The 15,206-nt window shown below is 48.4% G+C and overlaps 1 protein-coding gene across 1 annotated transcript in view; it reads right to left on the bottom strand.

Annotated features, from left to right (window-relative positions):
• Window positions 1-3,199: 3,199 nt before the first annotated feature.
• Window positions 3,200-15,206, bottom strand: part of LOC140410625 (solute carrier family 2, facilitated glucose transporter member 11-like) — a 56,364-nt gene continuing 44,357 nt past the window's right edge. The window contains 1 exon segment of the mRNA XM_072498954.1: window positions 3,200-7,535. Coding sequence (XP_072355055.1) covers window positions 7,311-7,535 — 225 coding nt within the window. The 3' untranslated portion in view covers window positions 3,200-7,310.

Here is a 15,206-nt window from a genome sequence, read left to right as displayed (position 1 = left end):
CTTAAAAATTCATCCTGGTCCGGTCCCCATGCCGCCTGGGCTCCCTCCGACGCCATCTTGTTTTTTTTTCTTTCCTCTGCCACTGCCCTCGAGGATCCTCCGTGATCGGGCCGCCGCCGCCGATCTTTTTCCTTCACCCTGGGGGGGACTCCCTGTTGCTTCACCCCACACCGGGTTTTGTCGCAAAAATTTCCCGTTGGGGCTCTTAAAAAGAGCCCGAAAGTCCGTCAAAGCTGGAGCCGCCGAAACGTGCGGCTTAGCTGATCATCGCCGCAACCGGAAGTCCTGAAGTGTAAATAGTTTAATAGACGTGTTGAAGTTATCTCCACGTCTGAACCTTCCTTTGTCAAGTGCACCACAAGGAAGCCGCTTATGTTACACCGAGAACATAACAAATTATGGTACCAGCAGTGAACTGTTTCAATCCATATAGCCATACCTCAGCATACAGTGACAACCAGCAATGATACCCAGGCAAGATGTTCGAGATCCGGGTTCCGCAGCAGCTCCAGTGCCACGGCGATCTCTGCGGAAACTGGCGGTTATTCCGGCAAATGTTTGAAATCTTCCTGGTAGCAGCCGACCTAGAAGACGTGGCCGATGCTGAAAAGACAGAGCTTCTGCTCACCATCGCCGGTGCGAGAGCAGAAGAAATCTTTTAAAAATTCAAGTTCTCCAAAGGGCAAAACAGGAGCGACTTCCAGGCAGTCCTGGACAAATTCGGCAAATACTGTGAGGAAAACACACTCCAACCAGCAAGAAAAGGTAAGAGAAGCGCCAGTACTCACCATGAGGCCGAGATCCCGGAGCAGAGAACAATTTTGATTGGCGGCCATCTTTCTAAAGGGACTGCACTTGCGCAGTAGCGAGACGCCGCGCATGCGCAATCACAAAAACGGCCCCTGGTACAGGAACAGCGATTTGCGCATGTGCAAACGCTTCCTACGTATGATGTCACATGCGTCATGACGTCAGAGGCCCTGGACCACGCCCATTTAAAAGGGAAACGTCCCAAATCAAAGAAAAAATCTTTTAAAGCCGTAAAACAACCTTCCTTCACCTGGAATGACAGCACAATGCCTCAAATTGAACCAGGAAATGAAATTAACCTCTGAAGAACCCTGCAACAAGCAGTTACTTACGCCCAAACCGATGATTCCGACCTTGAATACTTCGAAACCGACCTTTACATTTTTCTGGACCTCGCGAGCCCAATGCCAGCTCCGACGCAAACAATGATGATATGGTCCTAGAAGACAACGACTCAGACGAACCTTTCACCTTGGGAGGTTACCCCAGTACCAAATCCGAACCGCAACCAGACGTGTTGCACACTGACGACCCCGACGACGACTTCTTCGGATTTGAGGATATCCAGCAGATATGACATCCCGACTCGTGAGTGGAGGATGATGCTGCAGCCTGAAACCAAGAGACAGAGAGTGGTACAAGCCCACAGAGAGCGACCTGCTGCCACACATAGCGTGGTCTACGCACCGCTCAGGGTTCCCGACTCTACGAAAGAAGACATGTGAAGTTATGCACTTTGATAGGAAGAATAAAGGAGCTAAATAATATTTAAATGGAGAAAGACCATAGAAAACTGCAGCCCAGAGGGATTTGGAAGTCATTGTGCATAAATCACAAAAAGCTAGCATGTAAGTTCAGCGGATAATCGGGATGGGAAATGGAATGTTGGCCTTTGCTTCAAAGGGAATGGAGTATAAAAATAGGGAAGTCTTGCTAAATTTATACAAAGCACTAGTTGGACCACACCTGGAATACTGTGAACAATTTTGGTCCCCTTACCTAAGTAAAGATTAGAGGCAGTCCAGAGAAGGTTCACTATATTGATCCCGGGTTGGAGGGATTTTCTTATGAGGAGAGGTTGAGTAGGTTGGGCCTGTACTCACTGGAGTTTAGAAGAATGAGAGATGACGTTATTGAGATGTATAGGTGTGATGAACGGTTACTGCCTTATCATCATGTAAGGTGATGTCCCCTTTAAGACCGGGCTTGGAACCCTGGGGACTCCGCCTCTGGCTCCGCCCATCTGGGAGCCATACATAAAGGCCTGCCTCATGGTCTGTGTAACAGTCAGCTCTCGTCTCTAGCTGTAGTATAGTTATTAGTCTAATAAAGCCTTCTTTACAGTTTAATCTCTAAGCATCATTATTGAGGGTACCTCAATAGGACTCTCAGGGAGCTTGACAGTGGAGATGCTGAGAGGTTGTTTCCTCTTGTGGGAGAGTCTCAGACCAGACGGCATAATCTCAGAGTGTGGGGCTCACTCATTTAAGACAGAGATGAGGAGGAATTTCTCTCTCAGATGGGAGTGATTCTGTGGAATTCTTTACTGCAGAGGGTTGTGGAGATTGGGTCATTAAGTATGATCAAGGCTGAGATAGGCAGATTTTTAATTAGGAAATGGATCAAGGGTTATGGGGATTGGGCGGGATTTACTGACCAACCCACCGCGTGTTTTTCGGCGGAGGAGATGGCCCCCCCAACAGGATTTTCTGGTTCCGCCATTATCAACGGGAATTCCCATTGACTGCACCCCTCATCGCCGGATAACCCATTCGCCGTCGGTGGAACCGGAATATCCCACCGGCGTGAACAGCCGGTAAATCTCGCCCATGATCTCATTGAAAGGCCCTCGATGGGCTGAGTGGCCTACTTCTAATCCTCTGTCTTAAGTCCCTGTAGAAGGCACCATTCTAATTCAGACACTTGGTCACATCAATTTGAAGCTCAAGCCTGCAAAGACTCTGCGGCCAGCTGACAGAACAGTGACCAGCAAGTGCCATTCCTCTGCTGCTGACCACAAAATCCAGACCACTAAACAGTTACTTGCTTTTATGTGGGGTCTTGATGTGCAGCAATTCTCTGCCAATGTTTTCCCACATTCCACCTTTGACTGCACCAACAAATAAGGCATTGGCTATGAAACACTTTGTGCAGAAAGATGCAGAGGAAATGCAGGTTGGTTCTTTCAGACCAGGGAGTTGGCAACTGCAGCTGGCTGGAATGTGCAAAAAAAGTTTCAAAAAGTCACTGAAAATCTCTGAGCAATGATTGAATGACAGCTGTCAAACACTAAATCCTAATGTACTGTATATATATATATATATATATATATATAAATGCCTTGATAAAAACATTTTTTTAAAATCCTAATAAGAAAACATGTACCATGCTCATTGCTTAAAAAGTCTTTATTTTTATATATATCTTCACAGCAGATAAAAGTCATCGTTTGCCATTTTAAGCAATAATGCTAAACACTGAGTAACAAACAGTAAACAGTGAACACAGTCCAGAATCAGAGCCCATTGAGAGCCATGTGGATGTGTTAGTATTTGGCGTTATGTGCTGGGAATATCCATATACACTGAGCACCTGATTCTGGCCACGCTGCCAGAGAGACGATCCCAGCAGAGGCCTCTGGCTCCCTAGCAGGCATCTGTATCGGCCTGGTGTTCAGAGATAAATAAATAGACTTTAAAATTTCAGACAAGCTAGAGAGAGGGCTTTTTCTTAATTCATTCACGGGATGTTGGCGTTGCTGGCTAGGCCAACATTTGCTGTCCATCCCTAATTGCCCTTGAGATAAATGATAAATAAGAGGTTCAGGTTCCTGTTCAGGGTACCCTGTTGAGTTCAGTGTTCAGCCAAGTTCAGAGTTCAGCCAGTATCTATTAGATGCACACGTATTAATATAACAGAGGTTGAGGTGAGCTCTTTGGATGGAAACCATGTGGGCTTCCTTGTGCACTGTGACATAAACTCATCGTGTTAGGCTCCCGTGAAGATTCCCTTCAGCACTTTTAATGTAAACGAGTTAGGTTAAAGTTTGGAGGGATGTCACACGTACCAGCATGTGATCTATCAACTCAGGCCAAAGCTGATCATGAGAGAGCTCAATCTGGTTACGGTGAAGAGAGAGCTCAATCTGGTTACGGTGAAGAGAGAGCTCAATCTGGTTACGGTGAAAAGAGAGCTCAATCTGGTTACGGTGAAGAGAGAGCACAATCTGGTTACGGTGAATAGAGCTCAATCTGGTTACGGTGAAGAGAGAGCTCAATCTGGTTACGGTGAAGAGAGAGCACAATCTGGTTACGGTGAATAGAGCTCAATTTGGTTACGGTGAAGAGAGCTCAATCTGGTTACGGTGAAGAGAGAACACAATCTGGTTACGGTGAAGAGAGAGCACAATCTGGTTACGGTGAAGAGAGAGCACAATCTGGTTATGGTGAAGAGAGAGCTCAATCTGGTTACGGTGAAGAGAGCTCAATCTGGTTACGGTGAAGAGAGAACACAATCTGGTTACGGTGAAGAGAGAGCACAATCTGGTTACGGTGAAGAGAGAGCACAATCTGGTTATGGTGAAGAGAGAGCTCAATCTGGTTACGGTGAAGAGAGCTCAATCTGGTTACGGTGAAGAGAGAACACAATCTGGTTACGGTGAAGAGAGAGCACAATCTGGTTATGGTGAAGAGAGCTCAATCTGGTTACGGTGAAGAGAGAGCACAATCTGGTTATGGTGATGAGAGAGCACAATCTGGTTACGGTGATGAGAGAGCTCAATCTGGTTACGGTGAAGAGAGAGCACAATCTGGTTATGGTGATGAGAGAGCTCAATCTGGTTACGGTGAAGAGAGAACACAATCTGGTTACGGTGAAGAGAGAGCACAATCTGGTTATGGTGAAGAGAGCTCAATCTGGTTACGGTGAAGAGAGAACACAATCTGGTTACGGTGAAGAGAGAGCACAATCTGGTTACGGTGAATAGAGCTCAATCTGGTTACGGTGAAGAGAGAGCTCAATCTGGTTACGGTGAAGAGAGAGCACAATCTGGTTATGGTGATGAGAGCACAATCTGGTTACGGTGATGAGAGCACAATCTGGTTATGGTGAGGAGAGTGCTCAATCTGGTTACGGTGAAGAGAGACCACAATCTGGTTATGGTGAAGAGAGAGCACAATCTGGTTATGGTGAAGAGAGAGCACAATCTGGTTATGGTGAAGAGAGAGCACAATCTGGTTATGGTGAAGAGAGAGCACAATCTGGTTATGGTGAAGAGAGAGCACAATCTGGTTACGGTGAAGAGAGACCACAATCTGGTTTTGATAATGAAGAGCAGCAATTTTGTTGAGAGGAATTTTCTGGACACCATTATTTATTGTTTCCTTTGCATAACATCTGAGGCGAAGTGACAGGGACAAAGGGTTCGTGCTCATGTAATGATACTTATATAAAAGGTAGGAAAGGTATTAGAAGTATATAACTGATATAATAAATATATATTTTAAATAAATTTGGAATACCCATTTCATTTTTTTCAATTAAGGGGCAATTTAGCGTGGCCAATCCACCTACCCTGCACATCTTTGGGTTGTGGGGGCTAAACCCACACACAAACACGGGGAGAATGTGCAAACTCCACACAGACAGGGATTGAACCTGGGACCTCAGCGCCATGAGACAGCAGTGTGATATAATAAATAGAACTGTTGGGTTCTCAGACCTGATGCCCTCTTCCAATTTATTTGTTTTTTTTAAAAAGACTATCATTCCTCTGTTTTCATTGGAGAAGTTTCATTCTTTTCATTGGAGCCTAATGCTTGATCATGCCTGCTATTTCCTGACCCTCGCCACATATGCACGATAATTACCATTTGCCGCATGATCTGAAATCTGTAATAGTTCATTTAAGATTCAAATCAAGCCGTCTCCTTTTCTCAAATGCACTATTCTAGCCAGACAACAAACACATGGCAAAGCACAGTTCCATAACTCCATTGCACTGAAACCCCTAACTCCCCTACAGCCCCAGAAATAGCACTAAAATAAATGGGCCAGCCCATGGAACACGAATTGAACACAATCGCAGCGAAGGACGGACCACACTCCCTTCAAAATAAATATAATTATAATAATCTTTATTGTCACAAGTAGGCTTACATTAACAGTGCAATGAAGTTACTGTGGAAAAACCCCTAGTCGCCACATTCCGGCGCCTGCTTGGGTTCATGGGGGGAGAATTCTGAATGTCCAAATTACCTAACAGCACGTCTTTTGGGACTTGTGGGAGGAAACCGGAGCACCCGGAAGAAACCCACACAGACACAGGGAGAACGTCCAGACTCCGCACAGACAGTGACCCAAGTCGGGAATCGAACCTGGGACCCTGGCGCTGTGAAGCAACAGTGCAACACACTGTGCTACCATGCCGTCCATAAGGATACTGCAGCCTCATTGTTGAGATATTCCCACAATTCTGAAATTGGTCTTGTTCACCTAACTTTACTCCTAGGAGTAGATTTTGTCTCTGTGCCGTGGAATGCAATGACAATAAAGATCAGACGGGATGTTAAGGGAGCTACCATCTCGCAATCACTCATTTTACATTATGGCACCAAGTCCAAACCTGAAGATGTGTGTGTTGTAATGAAGGTAAGAGAATAAGTGATAAGTAAAATTTGAGATCCGCTGTCAAGACAAAGACAGAACTCCCCTGTCCTCGATGTCTGTGCAAAGCCCAAGATGAGTAGCACAATGAGCCTGGTATTTCTTTTACAACTGGCTTGCTGGACCAATCAACTATGTTGATGTGTGACTGGAGTCACCTATGTGCTCGGTTTCCTTCTCTCAAGAACAGTAACACATCTTTAATCAACACCGCCACACTCCTTCCTTTTTGTCCTTCCCTGTTATTCCTGAATGCTTGTAACCGGGAATATTAAGAACCAATACCTGGCCATGTCTTTGCTACAATGCATCCACGTTATAATCCCATGTAGCAATTTGTGCCTGCAGTTTGCCAATCTTATTAGTTACATGATGTACATACAATTTAACACTTCCTTCGTCACTTTGCGATGTCCTAAGGTTGTGAGAGAGACTTTTTGTACTGTTTTAACAGTAGGTTCCTCCATTTTGAGGTTTGTAAGATACACCATTAATTGCATTGAGAATAAGTTACAGAAGGAATTGGACACACAAACATTATCTGGCAAGGGGCTAGTAAAGCAGTAAAACCACTTAAAGCCACCAGGTGTTTTGGGCTAACTCTTCAAAATTGTTCAAAAATATAATCATTCAGATTCCATCATTCAGAGCCTCTGTGCCTGGCTCTTAATCGTTTCCAGTTGTAGAGAGGGTTCCCACGGTGAGAGCTGTTCGCTGACTTATTGGAAATGCTGTCTGCAAAAGGTGCTAAGGTCAGAGTGCACAAGGCAGTGATGCTTTATCTCCTCCCCCAGCTCCCCACCGATGACCGGATCCACCAAAATCTCTTTAACACATTACAGCCTGGTAGCAATGACAAAGATCTCCGGTTCTTGCTGTTGGGGTTTCCTGCGAACCGCCACAGAGCTACCCCCCATCCTCTTTCGGTTTATTTTCCGAAACTCCTCATTGATTTCCAGAATGGTTTTTCCTTTTGTTTCCGGCAGAATGATGAAGACAAACACAGCAATGATCAGGCAGTCGCCCAGGAATATCAGGAAGCAGAATGGGCCCAGTCCTTCCTGGAAGAGAAAGAGGGAAAGAGTACAGGTTCAGGCAGGGTATCTGGAGAGTCATATATTAAATACTCAAATTCACCCCCATCTTTGGTCATCACAGTTACTTTCCTTGTTGTTATTTAAACAAGAATTGTATCTATACAGCACCATAATCACACTTCTCAGTAAAGGCACATGTCTAAACAGCATACCTGACATCTTTCAGAAATACCTCAAAGGAATTCCGAAAGAAATGAAGTTCTTTGAAATGCAGCTGATAATGACAATCATTTTGTACCCAGCGGATGTGGAGTCAATGATCGGCCAGAGAACCTGTTCTTTATTCTGTCGAAAGGGGGAAAACTCCCAGGAGATTGGAATCCTTGATTAGTGCCAGAGGTTATTTAACACTGAGCTGAGAGGACAGACATTTTAACATCTGAAAGATGGCAACTCCAACAGTACTGCACTACAATGTGAGCCTAGATTCCAAGTGGGGCCTGAACTCGCAATCTTTTGACCCAGAGGTTAGAGAATTAACATTGAGTCAAGATGAGCTAACAAAAGTAGAAAGGACTTAAGAAAAAACTGGTTGTTTGATATTTCTATCCTTCTAGTCATTTTCTGTGTTACCTTTTCCTTCAATTTGTCATTTAAATATGATCCAAAACTTTACACCATGAAATTATTTTTCAAAACAGTAATGTCATTCTCCCAAGGTACTGGGGCTAAAAGGGTTAAATGATCAGAAACTGTTGTATCGACTAAGCTTGTATTAATTTGAGTATTGAAGATGAAGGGAGTGACCTCGTTGAGGTGTTTACAGTGATGTAAATGATTTAAAAAGTGGATAGAGAGAAAATATTTCCTCTGGTGGGGAAGTCCAGAACCACGAGACCGAACCTTAAATTTAGAGCCATAGGGCGGGATTCTCCGGTCCCCTGCTGCACGTTTCTCGGCAGCGCGCTGTTTGCTGGAGGCAGGGTTCTATCTTCCCGCCGCTTGTCAATGAGATTTCCCATTGAAACCACATCAAGCCGCTGGGAAGTCTGTGGGCTGGCGTGCACTGCCTGTGGGAAACATGAATCACAACGCCCGGAGAATTCCGGCTTATACTCTCCCGAATGGAAATCTTCTGTTCTCTCCCCTAAAAAGCTGTGGCTGCTGGGATAACTAAAAGATCAGTATTGATAGGCATGGTGAACATGACATTAGAAAAAGAGATCATTAAAACAAAAGGACATTTGAGAGGGGCAGCACAGTGGCGCGGTGGTTAGCACTGCTGCCTCATGGCGCCGAGGTGCCAGGTTCGATCCCGGCTCTGGGTCACTGTCCGTGTGCAGTTTGCACATTCTCCCCGTGTTTGCGTGAGTTTCACCCCCACCACCCAAAAAATGTGCTGGTTAGGTGGATTGGCCGCGCTAAATTGCCCCTTAAATTGGAAAATATGAATTGGGTGCACTAAATTTATTTTTAAAAAGACATTTGAGATAGAAGAGGGGGATAATTGATAAATTAATCAAACTTAGAGAGGATAAAAACCCAAATGTGGATGGAGTGCACATATTAAAATAAATGAGGGAAGAGATAGTGGAGGTTCTAATTACGTTTATGTTAAAATTAATTAGGAAAGATTTGGTGTCAGAGAACTGGAGGACAAATAAGGTGATTTGTAAATTTGAAGAGAGATACAACAAATCCAGAAAACTATCGACCAATTAGCTTAACATCAGGAAAGACAATGGATAAAGACAGAAAAGTAAGCATTTAGAAAGAAACAATATATAAAGAGTAGCTTGCGCAGACTTTAAACAGGGAGATCAATGAATTCTTTAAAGAAGTAATAGGAACATAGATAAGGGTAATATAGAGTGTAAGGGTCCTTCCTGTTTATTCCTCTTATTTCCCTTTCTTTAATTTTGCCATTCTTATTTTGATCCATGGATGATTAATGGGCATGCCTCTTTTGAGGCAAGCAGCCTGTATCTTTAAACAGAAGAATCCAGAAGTTACAGGAGAGATCACTTTCGTTATTCTGTGCTGGTTTAAACAGAAGCTGCAGACTTGTAGGCACCAGAGAGAGATATCAGGTGGGACTCGGTTGGATTGATGAGCTGGTGGCCAATGAATTGGCCCAAAAGGCTGCACTCTGCCTGATAACAGATGGTGATTGGATCATATCCCAGTGGAATGCTTTTCAGATTCTGGGGAGTTTCAGTTTGATACTGGTAAAGTTAAGGCAAGAACCTGCTAACTTTCTCTGGAAAAGCTGTGAGTACTGCTTTTCTAAACTACAGAGAGCCTGAATTAATGAATCCACAGAGAAGACCATTACAGGCTGCAAACAGACACTTTAACCTGCATGCTTGCTGTGAAGACTGGTGTGCTAAGAACGATCTTCTGGAATATAAACTATTTTTACTTTTGGTTATGGGGCTTGATTCTCCCATAGGGGAATGAAATCCCCTAGTGAGTGCATTTAGTTGCAGTTGAATAAGGGGCCTGAACGGGGAACGCACAGACGAGGCCGCATATAGCCCCGATTTGTATAGCGGGGAGCTCTGATCACCGGAACTCTGCATTGTAATGAGAGATCGGGATGCTATTTTGAAATGACATACCACTCTCCGAGGCCCCTGACCTCCTCCCCCCCAGCCTGAACGCAATATGTGAGGGTCCCCAGGCTCTAACTCCCCCCCCTCGGCACCCCACCAATACCCACGCCCACATCCCTGGTTGATCACGCATGCGCAAAACGACCACCTTGGCAGTGACAACCTGGCACCCTGGCATTGCCCCTCCCAGCTGGCAATGCCACCCGTTTGTGGGACCAGTGCTGAATGGCGCTCACCCGAGATCTCTGAGATGAAAGGGTTGAATCCCAAACGCTCAGGTATTTCGCGAATCTGCACATTGGAGTCAGACTAGCTGTCTTGCTCTAATATGCAGATTTGCTAAAAAGTGATCCCACCCATTGTGGGTGGGCTTCACATCGCAACATCTCACGAGATTGTGTTGAATCTTGCACGGCGTTGGGAGCCGGATAGATTCTGGGAGTGGGATCTCCTGGCCTTCAACAGCCATGCTGCGCCACGGTGAATTGCTTATCCGGCGCAGTATGGCCATTGGATCGCGACCATGATTTGTACCCCTTTCGACCCCTCTTTGTTTGTCTGTCTTGTGTGTGTGTCTAAAGAGTTCAGGAAAGTTAAAATGAGTGTTAGGAATTAGCTAATATTTAACTAGTTGTATTTGCTGCATATTTCATCGTAGTTCTTGTTATAAATCAACAGTAATTGTGTTTACATTTACAAACCTGGTGACTGTAATTATTGGGCAGTAAAGGACCAAAGACTTTGGATATTTTTATAAGAATTATTGGTTAATTCACTTGTGTTATGAGACTGACTGATGAACTTCACTTTAAATTAGTATGAAGCAATGCAATTTGATGGGGAGAATATGGAGTCCATGTACTCTTTGGAAAATAAATATTTAAAGCGGGTATAGAAAGAGAGAATTTTGGGGTATTAATATAAATATAATATATGAAAGGAGATACACAGGTTAATAAGGCCATTAAAAAAAAAACATTGGTCTTAATTCATATAGGGAATTGAGAAACTGAGATCCTGCCGGCATGATCTTCTGGTCCCAGCGGCAGGGTATCTCCCACCCCCCTCCGCAGTGGGTTCCCCAGCGGCAGGGTATCTCCCACCCCCCTCCGCAGTAGGTTCCCCAGCGGCAGGGTATCTCCCACCCCCCTCCACAGTGGGTTCCCCAGCGGCAGGGTATCTCCCACCCCCCTCCGCGGTGGGTTCCCCAGCGGCAGGGTATCTCCCACCCCCCCCACAGTGGGTTCCCCAGCGGCAGGGTACCTCCCACCCCCCTCCGCAGTAGGTTCCCCAGCGGCAGGGTATCTCCCACCCCCCTCCGCAGTGGTTTCCCCAGCGGCAGGGTACCTCCCACCCCCCTCCACAGTGGGTTCCCCAGCGGCAGGGTATCTCCCACCCCCCTCCGCTGTGGGTTCCCCAGCGGCAGGGTATCTCCCACCCCCCTCCGCGCTGGTTCCCCAGCGGCAGGGTACCTCCCACCCCCCACCGCAGTGGGTTCCCCAGCGGCAGGGTACCTCCCACCCCCCTCCGCGCTGGTTCCCCAGCGGCAGGGTACCTCCCACCCCCCACCGCAGTGGGTTCCCCAGCGGCAGGGTACCTCCCACCCCCCTCCGCAGTGGGTTCCCCAGCGGCAGGGTATCTCCCACCCCCCTCCGCTGTGGGTTCCCCAGCGGCAGGGTATCTCCCACCCCCCTCCGCGGTGGGTTCCCCAGCGGCAGGGTATCTCCCACCCCCCTCCGCAGTGGGTTCCCCAGCGGCAGGGTATCTCCCACCCCCCTCCGCGCTGGTTCCCCAGCGGCAGGGTACCTCCCACCCCCCACCGCAGTGGGTTCCCCAGCGGCAGGGTACCTCCCACCCCCCTCCGCGCTGGTTCCCCAGCGGCAGGGTACCTCCCACCCCCCACCGCAGTGGGTTCCCCAGCGGCAGGGTACCTCCCACCCCCCTCCGCAGTGGGTTCCCCAGCGGCAGGGTATCTCCCACCCCCCTCCGCTGTGGGTTCCCCAGCGGCAGGGTATCTCCCACCCCCCTCCGCAGTGGGTTCCCCAGCGGCAGGGTATCTCCCACCCCCCTCCACAGTGGTTTGTCCAGCGGCAGGGTATCTCCCACCCCCCTCCACAGTGGTTTGTCCAGCGGCAGGGTATCTCCCACCCCCCTCCGCTGTGGGTTCCCCAGCGGCAGGGTATCTCCCACCCCCCTCCGCGGTGGGTTCCCCAGCGGCAGGGTATCTCCCACCCCCCTCCGCTGTGGGTTCCTCAGCGGCAGGATATGTGAGTAATGTAAATGGCCATTGACTTTGGTGAGACAGGAAAATCCCAGCAGCTGGTAATGGAGAGCACCCGCCGTGGGGATGGGGGCAGCAAACCCCGCCATTGTATTAAAACTCCTATAGCATCCTTCAGGCAGAGCGGCGGTGGTGGAGGGGTTACCATTCAGGGTAGCGACAACTCACTTTAGTTACTTGGGGTGCAGGTGGCACGGGACTGGGAACGACTCCAAAAGCTAAATTTCACGTACCGGATAGGGAAGGTGAGGGAAGATCTGGGAGATGGGATAGTCTCACCTTGTCATTGGCTGGCTGGTTTGCCACGATTCCTGTACCTGTTCCAGTGTTTACCAGTCTTTTTGCCAAATGCATTCTTTCGAGCGGTGGATAGGCTGGTCTCGTTGATTGTGTGGGCAGAGAAGGTGGCGAGGAGAAAGAAGGCGGTGCTCCTGTTGTTCATTTTGCACTTTGGTGGCCTGGTTGCCGCCAAGGGGTGGGCAGGTGGATGGGCAGGGGGTTGGGGGGCAGGGGGATGGGGGGCGGGGTGGGTGTCGGCTACTATTTGTGTTAAAATGTAGAAAATGTTGATAAAAAATATTTTTCAAAAAACTGTAGCATCTTGGTGAGGCCACAATCAGACTACTGAGAACAGTTCTAGTCTTCAGATTATAAAAAGGGTATAGAGGCACTGGAGAAGGCAAAAAAGATTCACTAGAATGAGACCAAAATGGAGAGGTTACCGCTATCAGAAAATACAACAGGCTAGAAAAAGACCCACCAGTGATCTAATAGATGAGGAGTTGAGGCAGATACCATTAGGTGCATTAACGAAAAGTCTGATAAACACACGAGCGAGAAAGGAAAGAAGAGTATTCTGCTCGAGTGAGAGAGTGAGACCAGCATAGACCAGATGGGCTGAAGAGGCTGTTCCTGTGCTGTAAATACAATGTAATAGATTTTTGAAGGGGGTGTGGTAGTCACCACTAACTGCATATTAGATGTAGTACGGTAAGGCTCCTGTACTAGAGGTAAATCCCTGCCTGCTGGCTCCGCCCAGTAGGCGGTGTATAAATGTGTGTGAACACTGGAGCTGCTCCCATTCTGGTAGCAGCTGCAGGAGGCCACACATCTCTGCTTAATAAAGCCTCGATTATTCTCTACTCTCGTCTTGTAGTAATTGATAATGCATTAATTTTTTAAGCAAAGATTTTACAGCGATGGAACTTTGTATCAAGCCTGGTCGCCGACAGCTGAGCCCTCAAGCAGCCAGGGCCACGTCGGCCTTCGACCACTGGCTAGCCTGCTTCGAAAGCTACCTCCGATCATCGGCTGAACAACCCTCGGACGCACAGAAGCTCCAGGTCCTTTATTCACGGGTGAGCTCTGATAATTTTCCCCTAATCCGGGATGCGCCCACTTACACTGAAGCAATGGAGTTCCTGAAAGGACATTACGTTCGGCTGGTTAACAAACTCTACGCCAGATGCCTCCTGTCCATGAGACAGCAACTCCCTGGTGAGTCCCTAGACGATTTCTGGTGTGCCCTGCACATCCTGGCGAGGAACCTCCTGCCAGGCAGTTTTGGCAGTCAAGCATACAGAACTTTTAATCAGAGACGCTTTTGTTACGGGCATGGGGTCGGCGTACATCCGTCAGCGCCTATTGGAGGGGGGTACGCTTGACCTTGCGGCAACCAGGCAGCTTGCGAATTCGCTAACAGTAGCCTCCCGTAACATACAGTCTTACGCCCCCGACCGCACGACACCCTCATGGACATCGTGGGCCCCACCAGCTACCGCCCCCAGCCCACCCCAAGCCTGAGCCGCGCGGCAGCCAGCCAGCCCCGGGGGGCCCAAATGCTACTTCTGCGGGCAGAATAAACACCCCCGGCAGCGCTGCCCGGCGCGGAGCGCAACCTGCAAGACCTGTGGAAAGAAGGGACATTTTGCTGCTGTGTGCCAGGCCCAGTCGATCGCTGCTGTTTCTAGGTCCAACGTTCCTACACCCCCCATGTGCAACCCGTGGGCGCCACCATTTTTGTCCCCGCAGACCACGTGCGGCCCGTGGGCGCCGCCATCTTCGGCGCATTTTGGACGGCGTCTCAGGACCCCTGCTTGTCGGGAACTTTGTCTTGCCATTAATCGCCTGCCACCACCGCCGACCAGCTCGGGGCCTACCAGCACCAGCTGTAGCTCGCCTCGATCACCCTCGACCAACCCCAGCCTCACAACCTCGCAACCGCGAGGCCAAAGATGAAAATCGATGGGCACAAGACTCCCTGCCTTCTTGACTCCAGGAGCACGGAAAGCTTCATCCACCCCTCTACGGGAAGGCGCTGCTCCCTCGCGGTACACCCCGTTACCCAGAGAATCTCCCTGGCCTCCGGATCCCATTCCGTGGAAATCCGGGGGTACTGCATCGTGACCCTCACAATCCAGGGCGTAGAGTTCAGCAACTTCCGGCTCTACGTCCTCCCCAACCTCTGCGCTGCCCTGTTACTCGGTCTGAATTTCCAATGCCACCTCCAAAGCTTAACTTCAAAATTTGGCGGACCCCTACCACCCCTCACAGTATGCGGCCTCACGACCCTTAAGGTCGACCCACCTTCCCTGTTTGCAAACCTCACCCTGGATTGCAAACCCGTTGCCACCAGGAGCAGACGGTACAGTGCCCAGGACAGGACCTTCATCAGGTCGAAGGTCCAACGGCTACTGCGGGAAGGCATCATTGAGGCCAGCACCAGCCCCTGGAGAGCCCAGGTGGTAGTGGTAAAGACTGGGGAGAAACACAGGATGGTCAATGGCTACAGTCAGACCA

This window comes from Scyliorhinus torazame, chromosome 1, assembly GCF_047496885.1.
Source record: "Scyliorhinus torazame isolate Kashiwa2021f chromosome 1, sScyTor2.1, whole genome shotgun sequence".
In the NCBI taxonomy this organism is placed as follows: Eukaryota; Metazoa; Chordata; class Chondrichthyes; order Carcharhiniformes; family Scyliorhinidae; genus Scyliorhinus; species Scyliorhinus torazame.
Note: the sequence above shows the minus strand (reverse complement) of the source record. Positions and strands in the feature narration are given on the sequence as shown.